This window comes from Trypanosoma conorhini (assembly GCF_003719485.1).
Source record: "Trypanosoma conorhini strain 025E chromosome Unknown Tco_14.4_contig_00369, whole genome shotgun sequence".
Taxonomy (NCBI): Eukaryota; Euglenozoa; class Kinetoplastea; order Trypanosomatida; family Trypanosomatidae; genus Trypanosoma; species Trypanosoma conorhini.
Window position 1 is genome coordinate 1 of NW_021704459.1, and position 10,259 is coordinate 10,259.

Consider the following 10,259-nt stretch of genomic DNA (forward strand, 5'->3'; position numbering starts at 1 on the left):
CGTCGTCTCTCTCTCTCTCTCTCTCTCTCTCTCTCTCTCTCTCTCTCTCTCTCTCTCTCTCTCTCGCACTCACTCACTCTCCCCTCAATTACACCTTGCCGTGGCGCTCGTGGTACTCGCTCCTAAACTCGCCGGCCGGCAGCATCCAGACCAGCTGCTTCACCCCCTGCGCCGCCTCCTCCTGGAAGAGTTTCCGGGCCCCCTCGACCGTCTTCTCGCGTTCATTCTTCAGGACGACGTCGCCGCCGTAGAGGCTGTCGGCGAGGATCTGCTTCTCGTGCGCCGTGGCCAGCACGCACAGGACGGAGAGGATGAGGCCGGTGGAGTACACCGGCCACGCGCGCTCCTGCAGCCACCCCCACGCCTGCACGGCGGCCCCCACGGAGGCGCGGTACGCCTGCACCAGGCGGTACTTCTCCGCAAACTCACTAAACCTCTCAGACATGTCTGGCGGTTACGATTCTCTCCGTGTGTCTCCGTGTAGGTGCGGCTGTGGTTGAAACCTGCCGCCAGCGTGCCGCGCGGCGGATATAAGCAGAGAAACAAATAAAAAAAAAAGGGTTGGGGGGGAAACGAAAGAAAACGAAAAGGAAAAACAGGCGAAGGCTCACATCGATGCCCCACATGCAAGCGAAATACACGCAGCGAAAGAGAGAGAGAGAGAGAGAGAGAGTGGGTGCGAGTAAGCGCACGAGAGGGGAGAAGAAACAATGAGAAGAAACGTGAAGTCGGCGGGAACTGATGGCTACCGAGGCGCGCGAGGGAGGCGGCGAGGAACAGTGAGGGGGCGTGGCCGCACGTAGCCACTCCACAGCCGACAAAGGCGCCAACGACATAATAGCAATAACCGCACTCCGGCAAAGCAGCGAGGTTCACGCACTCACTTCCCCCCCGCTTCCACACACACACACACACACAGGCACAAATGTTTCCCCTTTTTCTTTCCTTCTTTTTAAATTCCCGCTCTCTGTCGCTAGCCGCCATTCGGCCTCACCACCACCCTTCTAAAGCCGCCGTTGAAATCCACCACAACGAAGCGTTCCTTCGCGTAGAACACGCCGAAGCCACGCATGCGACTCACAGAGGCCCGCAGGTGACGTGTCGAAATGCCTTTGATCTCCAGCACGGCGTAATGGGGCGCCGCTCCTCCTGCAGCTGCGTTGCCGGCCTCCGTCCCTTCCGCCTCTTCCTCCGCCTCCACCTCCGAGCCCGTGTCGAGCTCCCCGGCGGCCGCGGCGACCTCAACGGCGCCTGCTTTATCCACCACGGCAACCACCAGCGTGGCGCCCGCCGCGTCACCCGAGGACGCCGCGCGCTCCCAGAGAAGCACACAGCGGCCCTCATCGTCCACGACACCGCTCCAGAGGAAGGCGGCTTGTGCCTCGGTAAGCCGCAGGGGCGCAACATCCACCGCCACACTTTCCTGTTGCGTCACTAAGCAGAGATCCGCTTTGCCACTCGTTTGGAGTGCGTAGAAGGCCATACGCGGTTGACAAGGGCGCGACGGCGTGACTGCCACGGCGTGCAGCTGCACGCACTCCATCCCCGCCACTGCCGTCTCCGCCGCGAACACCTCGCACTGCCGCTGGAGGATCGGCTCACACGCAATTTCATCCGGCAGCGGCACCACGCAGGCAGCCGTCTCCCTGCCCCCCAGCAAACACTCCTTGACGATGTACAGCAACGCCTCCTCGCCCCGGGCAATGTCCTCGTCGACGAGGAACAATACCGGGGACTCCCCACGCGCGATGCGGTGAAGCGTGTGCAGCAGCGACGGATGTCGCGCCGCACGCAGCGGGGGGTGAGACGTGAAGAGCTTGCTGCCTGGTGGCGCGGCGCGGTGCAGTACCCAGTGCACGAGATCCCTCTCTCGATCCAGCTCGAGCCGCATTTGCCGCAGGAAGTCGCTGCACCGCTGCCGTAGCCCACCAATGACGTCGATCAACAGACACTGCCGCCGCCGATCGCCGGAGTGCGCCTGTGACAGCTGCAGGGCGAGGTCGTAACAGCGGTAGGCGACGTTGGAGACCTGCAGCACGAGATGCGTAAACTGCCGCGAAAGCTCCTCGGCGTCCTTCACAAGGGCGTCCAGGTCCAGCCTTTCAAAATACGCTGACACCTCCGCAAAGGACGGCCGCGCGACTTCTTCGAGGAGAGTGTCGCGAAGCAGAAGGGCGTTCTGTGGCAACAATAAATCATTGCGAACCGCCTGAATGAGGCACTCCCATCGCTTTCGCACAAACTGGTAGGAGACCTTCCCCATGCGACAGTACTCGACGATGGAGCAGAGGGCAACCGCCTCGCGATCCGTCACACGTGCGACGGTGTCGGAAAGATGAATGCGTACCACCCGCGAGCCGGGCCGCAGGGACGCCTGCCCTCCCGTCTCCTGCAGCACAAGATACGCCGAGTGTGAGTCCGTGCCCCCGCCGCCCCAACAGTTGCTGCTGCCATTTTCGTCGGCGGCCGGCGGCGGCGTGGCGGCCACGAAAAACGCCTCCACACGCATGCGACACGGATCCAACGCCCACTGAGGGTTCACCACCACAACCCCCACCTCCTGCAGCCCACCAGGCAGGAAGCTCAGGCCGCCATTCTGGTCCAGCACCAGCATCACAGGCACGTCGTCCTGTCGCTCCAACTCTTCGATAATCGGCGAGGAGACGGTGGTGCTCAGGGGCAGACACAACTCATTGTGGCTACGCATCGTTGGCCTGCGTGGGGCGACGGAGGTCCATGTGCAGGCCACGATCGCCCCATCCACAGAGATGGGCAGAATCGGCGGCTGGCGCAGCGGATCCCGCTCCTTGTCATCGTCGACGCCCTCTTCATCCTCGCCGTTTCTGTTGTTGCTGCTGCCGTTGACCTCGACTTCTGCGGAGGTGTCGGTGGCGCCAGCGAGCGGCGTCGCCTGCGCATTCTCGATGACCAGCGCGATTTCACGGCGTGGGACAAACCGCCGTATCAGCTCGCCACTCTCGACGTCCAGAAGGTACAAGTCGCCCGACTGCAGCCCGATGGCAAGCAGCCGCCCGGACGGCGACCAGCAGGCGGACACCGCCGTCGCCGTCTCCTTCACGGCGAGCGGGAGCGTCGTCACGACGGTGAGGGTGGTGGAGCGGTACACAACCACCAGCGAGCGGGTGACGACGGCGAAGAGGTCCATGTTGTGGCACGTCGTTGCCAGCAGGATCGGCTCGGCGACGGCCTTCGTGTGAAGCACCTTCAACATCCCGTCGCAGCTGCGTCACCCGCCGTGAGGCACGCGGAGGCAGACGCGAGGGTGTACCACGAAGGCCACCAAGGAATAAGAGCAAGAAAAAAAAAAGACAGAAATGGCACGAACGAGGTGGAGCGATGCAAGAGTTCCCTTCCCACAGGCAACACACAGAGAGAAAAAAAAAAGACATGTGGGTATGGAGGCGTACAAAGGATTCCGCATGGAGATGTTTACAGACACTGAGAAACGCGCAAGCCTCGTCACTTCCTCCAAAGTGTCCAGATGCCTGTACACTCTGGCAGCGCGGTGCGTTCCTCCGCCGCCATGCGACGTGCCATCGACTCGCCAAAGAAAAACCGCGTAAGCATCACCGCCTCCGCCACGTCGCGGAAGTTGTAATCCGTGCGCACCCACCGCCGCTCAAAGCCATACAGGGCCTCAAGGCGCTGCGGCAGGGTGTTGTTCCGCCGCGGCTCCGTGGTGTCCGTTCCAAGCGTCTCAATGATGACGAGCGCCGCCGCCCCGGAGGTGTCAAGCAGCCCAATGAGAGCCGTGAGGGTCGCATCGACGGCGGCGTGCCAGCGGTCCTCGCCCCACTGCGCACGCATCACGTAGGAGAGCGACCACGCACAGACAACAAGGTGGCAGGATGGGTGCGTGGAGAGAAACCCACGCTGCACATCCCCGAAGCTGACGGGACGCACACACAGCAGCACGGCAGCAGGTGACTGCGCAGTCACGCCGGTGCTCCCCACACACACCGCGGCGGCACTCGTGTCCAGGGCGCTATTATCATTATCATGGTTATCAACAGCAACGTGGTCAGTGGCACGGGGGCAGATGCAGACCCCGCAAGTCTCGCGTCGCGCCTCAGCGACGGAGCGGACAACATTTTTCAGGCATTCGCGCAGCATCGGCGTCTCGCTATCGTAGCAGTACAGCGCACCGACGGCGGGGTGCCGAGAAAGCATGCTGGCAATACGGCCTGTACCGCAACCAAAATCTGCCACCCGCACAACCCGCTTCGCATCTGCAGCTGCTGCGCTGTCCTCTCCAGCACCAGAGGAGCGGGGGGGCTGCTGTAAGCTCGACACGAGGCTGCCAAGGTACTCGTGCACCGCACGACAGTCATGACGACGCATAAAAAGATCGTACTGCCTTGGAAAACGTCTGTACATCTCCATCGTCCCCACCTTGAAGGGGGGCACGTCAACCGCCCTTTCCGCACCCAGTTCCTCCGCAAGGGGCTCAGCTGCACGAGTGCCTGGCATCCTTGCGAGGTTCCAAGTGTCCTGCAGCTCCCGCCGGAGCTTCGAGGACAACAGGGCCGTCGTCAACGGCGTCGCCGAGGGAGGTTCCGTGTCCGCCCCACCCACCGGTGGCTCCTCGCGCGTTCTCCTGCGGCATCTCCGCGGTTTCTCCCCTACTTCGCCCTCCTGCCGCTGGTGCCGCATGGTGTGGGCCTGCGCTGTCTTTCTTCCCCCTCTTCCTCTGCCGCCCCAACCCACGCTGCCAGCGGGAACCTGCGCTGCCCCAACCCCTCTTCCCCCACGTGTGTGTGTAAGTGTGTGGGTCGCCACAGGCGGAGGGAGGAACTCCCGACAGAGAAAATGCGACAAACAGGGAAGAGGATGTGAGACATGCGCCGCAGCCAAACGTGTCTGCCAAAGTGGGGCAAAAGTCCCCTCCCCCCGCAGCTCGCCAAACCAACAGCCAACAAAAAACGCCAATAAGCGGAGGTGGAAGTAGTGAGAAAGAAAGAAAGAAAGAAAAAGAAAACGGAGGGGGACAAAATCACCGCAGTCGATGAATGAGCGTGCGCTGCTTCCGCCACTCAAGCTCCTCGCGTTTCACCATGGCGTACACGGCACGCTCCACAAGTTTCGTGTCAAACCCCATGCGCGCCATCTCCGCCAAAAGCCGATTTTGCTCCACCGTCGCCCCCAACGCCACGCGACGACGCAGCGACTCCTCAATGCGCAGCACCAACTCACTTTGTGCGGCCGTCATCGTTTGATCCGTTACGCCGCTTTTAATCGCGTCAACGGTGGCCACCTTGAAGAGCCGGATCGCCTCCTCCGCGTCCGCGCGGTTGGCAAGCACGTCCAGCCGCATGCGTGCCATGGACTCCGTGATGCGCACTAAGCTTTCCAACTGACGGGCGGTGATTTGAATGATGGGCGTCTGCGGTTTTGCTCCGGAAGAGGTGGTGGAAAGCGCCTCAAGGGTATGCTGGTGTGCCTCTCGACGAACATGCACGTAGAAGTCAAGCAAGACGGCCATGGCGTCTTCCGAGATGCGTGGGTGGCGTGTGGCACGGGCGTAGGAGACATACTTGGTGAAAAATGACCTCTCCACCACGGGCGACGACGACGCGTTTGCGTGCCGTCCACTCCCGCCCTTGTGAAGGTTCACGACGTGCTGGGCGAGGCGGCTGTCGATCTCCGGGTTGCGGGGGTCGAGCACCTTAAAGATGAGGTCAAAGCGGGAGAGGATGGAGCTCTGAAAGTCCATCTGGTCCTCGTTGGACCGCAGCGGGTCGTAGCTGCCGAGCGTCGGGTTGGCCGCGGCCAGCACGCTGGTGCGGCTGTTCAGCATCGTGGTCAGGTTTGCCTTGGCGATCGAGATGGTCTGCTGCTCCATCGCCTCGTGGATCGCCACCTGGTCCTGCTCCCGCATCTTGTCAAACTCGTCGATGCACACCACCCCGCCGTCGGCGAGCACCATCGACCCCGCCTCCAGCACAAAGTCACCATTTCCGTTGGAGATGACAGACGCCGTCAGCCCCGCGGCGCTGCTGCCCTTGCCGGACGTGTAGATGCCAATGGGGGCAACCTTCTCAGTGAACTTCAGCAGCTGCGACTTGGCGGTGGAGGGGTCGCCGATAAACAGCACGTTCATGTCCCCACGCAGATAGTTGCTTCCCTGCTTCTTCCGTGTCCCACCAAAGAGCAGACACACAATGGACTTCTTTTGGTCCTCGAGGCCAAAGATGGCAGGGTCAATGCTCTGCGCCAGCTTCTCGTAGACATGCCCCTGATCCGCAAAGCGCTTGAAGGCGGCCTCATCTTCCGCTTGCCACGTCGTCACTGACTGCGACCGCACCCGCGAGGAAAAGTTTTGATTGACGCTTTGCACGTCTATCCCGCCCTCCCTGGATGTGATGTACATGAGACCCACCGAACGAAGGTACTGCGCACGCAGCCCGGCAACACCCCGCGTGCCCTTTCCCTTTCTCCCGCCACCCTCAAGGCTGCCACGCTTTTCCTGCACCGAGACGATGCCGGCCACCTGCACCCGGGAACCGGGGCTCACGCGGTCCACGAGGTAGCGGTCCACCACAACAGTGACATGGCGGGGCAATTCCCCTGTTGGGACGTCCTCCGGTAGCTCCTGCAGCTTGACAATCTGCTGGTCCTCGTACTCGCACTCCATCGGCAGCAGTGTGTAGGGATTCGGTCGACACTTGCGTTGCCCACCGCCCCCGCCACCGGCAGCAGCGCCGAACCCGGGGGCACCGTTGGCACGACCCCCATTTTCTAAGCAATGCGGTGGAAGCTCGATGCTTCGCCCGCCGTTAATGTATGTTTTGCTGAAGCAGCTGGTGCACTGAATTGCCGCCCGCACGCAACGGGCGTGACAGGCGCTGGCCTTCACCACAATCCCGCTCACGCATACTAGCCGTGCCACCGATGCCTGGGCCAGTTGGCGGAGCGGTGTGGGTGGCACGGCCCAGCATAGTTGCAGCTGTATCGTGCTCTGGCGGGCAAAGGGCTGAAACAGCTTCCGCTCATGCGCCAGCTCCCACAGCGCATGCTCGCAGAGTGGCAGTGTGCGTGTGGGAGAGGCGTGGAGGGCGCTGAACACGGTACCGCTAAACTGCTGGATGTGCATCATCTCCACCTCCATGAAGTACAAGCCACCCGCAAGGTTTGACCGCAGCATCGCCATGTACAAATGATCGTTGTGGATGCGAAACCGCTCAATGAACTCCTTGAAGATCAACTTCAGGTCCACCGCCTCGTCCGACGGACGCTCCCCCTCGTCGTCGCCGGCCGCCAAGCCGCCGCGGAAGTTCGTCACATGCACTAAGCCCGCATCCGCCTCCATCTGCCCCCTTTTGCTGTCCTTCTCTATGCACCGTCTCTCTATGTATGCAGGTTCCTTTTCTTCTTCGTCTTCTTTTTTTACCAACGCAGGGCCGTATGTGTGCCCGTATTCCCTCTAGCGTCGAACGCTTCTCCCGCCGCCCACCCCTCGTCCGGGGAGCCTTCCTGCACACCCGCGCGGCACACCGTGTCACTCCGGCCGCGGCGGGTCGGCAGAGGAAGCAGCGCGCGGGGAAAGCAAACAAACAAACGAACAAACAAATAAGTACTCGTCAGCGGCAACGAATAGCGTGCAGAACTCGACACAACCACGCAACCACATTTCACCACACCGCAGATCCAGGTTGGAGAGGGAGCGAACGAAGACATGCGACCACAGGCAACGCATTCGCCCAGACGCACAGGCAGAGGGACGCACACACGGGCGAGAAACACCAGAAACACGGTCTCCTACGGCTCCCTTGCAATTTATGTTCCTCTCCTTCTTTTCACTTTTTATTGTGTGCAGTCCGACGTGGCCGTTGGAAAAAAAACAAAAACAAAAACAAAACAAAAACGGCGTTGCACGCTACACACGCTGGCTGCTCGCGGCGAGGGCGGTGAGGGCCTCTTTGCTGTAGGCGTCAAAGGGGTTTGAGCCACTAAGCACCAGCACCCCGCTGTCCATCACACCATTGATGCGCTTCTCCACCAGCAGCGGCAGCAGCCAGACATGACAGCCCTCGTAAAGTGTAAACGGCAGCTGGTAGTAGTCAATCATGTCCTGCACCGGCAGGCGACTGGAGAAGCTGCCGATGTAGTATTTCACGACCATCAAGAGGGCGATGTTCTTGCTGACCACCTGAAGCACGTTGTGAATGCCGCACTGGACGTAAAACTCCGAGTTGTTCCGCATCGCGGTGTCAAACAAGAGCCAGTTTGCGCTTCGCACGGCCACAATCAGGTCCTCCAGCTCGGTCAAGTTGTACGCAGCCTGCTCCTCCGGCGAGGGCACGCGTCCCAAGGCCAACCCGCAGGCGGCAAGCTTTACGAACAGCAGTCGCTTGTTCTCGTGGGCGCCCTCAGGCGCAATGACGAAGGCCCGGGCCAAGAGCTCCATCGCCTCCTCCACCACGGCGTCCGTCAAAGGCTCCTGCAGGAGGTTGTGCGCGTGGTGGTGGTACAGCGTGCAGCGAAGCTCAATCATACCTCCGCAGTGCTGGTGAAAGGACCGAACAAACTCATCCCTGCCGGATGGGGCGTAACTGTGTAACATCAGCTCCCCCAGCACACACGCGTAGGCGGCCGTGCGCTGCCGCTCCAGCGCAGACTGTGGCGCCTGTTGAAGCGTGGGGACACGCACGTGGCGATACAGTTTTAGCAGTATTGTCTTCATGTTGGACTGCACAGCAAACACCCCCTCGTCATTGGCCAGCTCAAAGGTATTGCGGACTCGTCGCAACACAAATGGCAGGACACCGTACGGCACGTGGTTCTCGGCTTGATTAGAGAACAGCTGTAAAAATATGTCGCACATCAGATTGGCATACGTGCAGCCATTCGTGAGTGCGGCCCACTTGTTGTCAAGAATGAGGCGCCGCTGGTCCCCAGCAGCAGCACTATTAGCATTATCGTTGTTATTCCTCTCAGCCGCGGCGGCCACCTGCTGCTGCTCTTCTTCCGCCTCCCCGGCGAGAATGGTCGTGGAGAGAAAGTTTAGGTGGCAGCCGAGGGCGAAGAGCGCCACCCAGTGTCCGCCCCTCATCGGCGACGGCTGCTGAGCGTCCTTCAGCGTCTGCCACACAGTCAGCATCTGCTGCAGCAGCGTCGGGAACGCGCCGCCGCCGTAGCTGCCCACCACCCCAAAAAATGCATCCTCAAGAAAATCCGCGGCCTCCTCGCGTCGTACATTATTTTCTTCTAAAATCTTGCGCATAAAGGCCGCAAATACTCGCGTGGAGAGAAACTGCGCCGTCGTGTTGACACCGACACTTGTCTGTGGCTGCTTCTGCGCGGGCACCCTCGGCTGCCATCTGTCCTCCGCGGCAGGCAATGTCGCCGGCGCCGTGAACACCGGAGGCGAATGTTGCTGCTGAAGTGGTGGCATTGACATTGGCGGCGGCGGCGGCTGCTGCTGCTGCTTCCACGTGGTTTTTGGCGACCGCGAAGCAAAAGTAGGCGATGCGGCATGCACACGCCCTGCGCCTCTTCCGCCGAAGTTTTCCCCTCCGCCCCTCCCCCGGGGGGCACCAGGCGCCATGGGATCAAACGTCGGCGCGCCGGACTCCCGCCTGGGGAAGACGGGAGGAGGCATAGGGAACTGTTGCGCCGTCTGCGGCTGCGGCGACGAGGCCGTGGGCGGTAATGCGGCTCCACCGACACTCGCTGGCACGCCAAGGGCGGAGGAACTCCGCGCCGTCGCGAAGCCGCCGCCCTTTCGCGTGGGCTGCTCAAAGGACGACGCGCCAAAGGCGGACCTGGGCGCCGGCGCGGTGTTGGGACCCGCCCCAAAGGCAGAGGCGGTGCCGAAGACTGGCGCGCTCAACCCCGCCGCTGCCGACGGCGACGACGACTGTTGCCGCTGCTGCCGCGGAGCCGCCGCCGCCGCGGTGGAAAAGACGCTGCTGAAGGGGCTGGGCCTCGCGGCCGCCGAGGACGGCGCCGCCCCCTGTGGAGTTTGTGGCGGGGCGCCAAACGCCGACATCGCCACCCTCCGCTACGCTGAAAAAAGACAACAACAAAAAAAAGAAAGTGATAGTTTAGACGACGTGGTGCAGGCGACTGGTCCCCTGCACGAGCAAAACGACAACACGCAAAGTCTGAAGAGGCGCAACGGGAACCGTCGCATCTTTTTTTTCCCCTTTCCCTTTTTTTTGTTTTGCTTCCCGCGGGCGGGAGGAAGGCTCCGCCCCCCCCCCCCAAATCCCATCCTCCCGGAGCTACTCTCCAGA

At 61.7% G+C, this 10,259-nt stretch overlaps 5 protein-coding genes across 5 annotated transcripts, besides 6 other annotated features; all 5 read right to left on the minus strand.

Moving 5' to 3' along the window:
- The first annotated feature begins 5 nt into the window (after window positions 1–5).
- Window positions 6–65: a microsatellite.
- Window positions 66–88: 23 nt separating this feature from the next.
- On the minus strand, window positions 89–445 carry Tco025E_05900 (uncharacterized protein; the record flags this gene model as incomplete). The annotated part of the gene is made up of 1 exon (XM_029372790.1): window positions 89–445. One exon carries the CDS (start codon window positions 443–445, stop codon window positions 89–91), a length of 357 nt encoding a protein of 118 aa, XP_029227073.1.
- A 198-nt stretch (window positions 446–643) lies between these two features.
- Window positions 644–719: a sequence feature (GA-rich).
- A 179-nt stretch (window positions 720–898) lies between these two features.
- Window positions 899–924: a microsatellite.
- A 49-nt stretch (window positions 925–973) lies between these two features.
- Tco025E_05901 (putative cell division cycle protein) lies at window positions 974–3,232 on the minus strand (the record flags this gene model as incomplete). The annotated part of the gene is made up of 1 exon (XM_029372791.1): window positions 974–3,232. The coding sequence occupies one exon, from the start codon at window positions 3,230–3,232 to the stop codon at window positions 974–976; it is 2,259 nt and encodes a 752-aa protein (XP_029227074.1).
- Window positions 3,233–3,480: 248 nt separating this feature from the next.
- On the minus strand, window positions 3,481–4,674 carry Tco025E_05902 (putative protein transport protein Sec31; the record flags this gene model as incomplete). Its single annotated transcript, XM_029372792.1, has 1 exon — window positions 3,481–4,674. The coding sequence occupies one exon, from the start codon at window positions 4,672–4,674 to the stop codon at window positions 3,481–3,483; it is 1,194 nt and encodes a 397-aa protein (XP_029227075.1).
- Window positions 4,675–4,971: 297 nt separating this feature from the next.
- Window positions 4,972–4,998: a microsatellite.
- Window positions 4,999–5,014: 16 nt separating this feature from the next.
- Tco025E_05903 (putative minchromosome maintenance (MCM) complex subunit) lies at window positions 5,015–7,330 on the minus strand (the record flags this gene model as incomplete). Its single annotated transcript, XM_029372793.1, has 1 exon — window positions 5,015–7,330. The coding sequence occupies one exon, from the start codon at window positions 7,328–7,330 to the stop codon at window positions 5,015–5,017; it is 2,316 nt and encodes a 771-aa protein (XP_029227076.1).
- A 234-nt stretch (window positions 7,331–7,564) lies between these two features.
- Window positions 7,565–7,594: a microsatellite.
- Window positions 7,595–7,854: 260 nt separating this feature from the next.
- Window positions 7,855–7,886: a microsatellite.
- An 11-nt stretch (window positions 7,887–7,897) lies between these two features.
- Tco025E_05904 (uncharacterized protein) lies at window positions 7,898–10,012 on the minus strand (the record flags this gene model as incomplete). The annotated part of the gene is made up of 1 exon (XM_029372794.1): window positions 7,898–10,012. The coding sequence occupies one exon, from the start codon at window positions 10,010–10,012 to the stop codon at window positions 7,898–7,900; it is 2,115 nt and encodes a 704-aa protein (XP_029227077.1).
- Window positions 10,013–10,259: the final 247 nt, after the last annotated feature.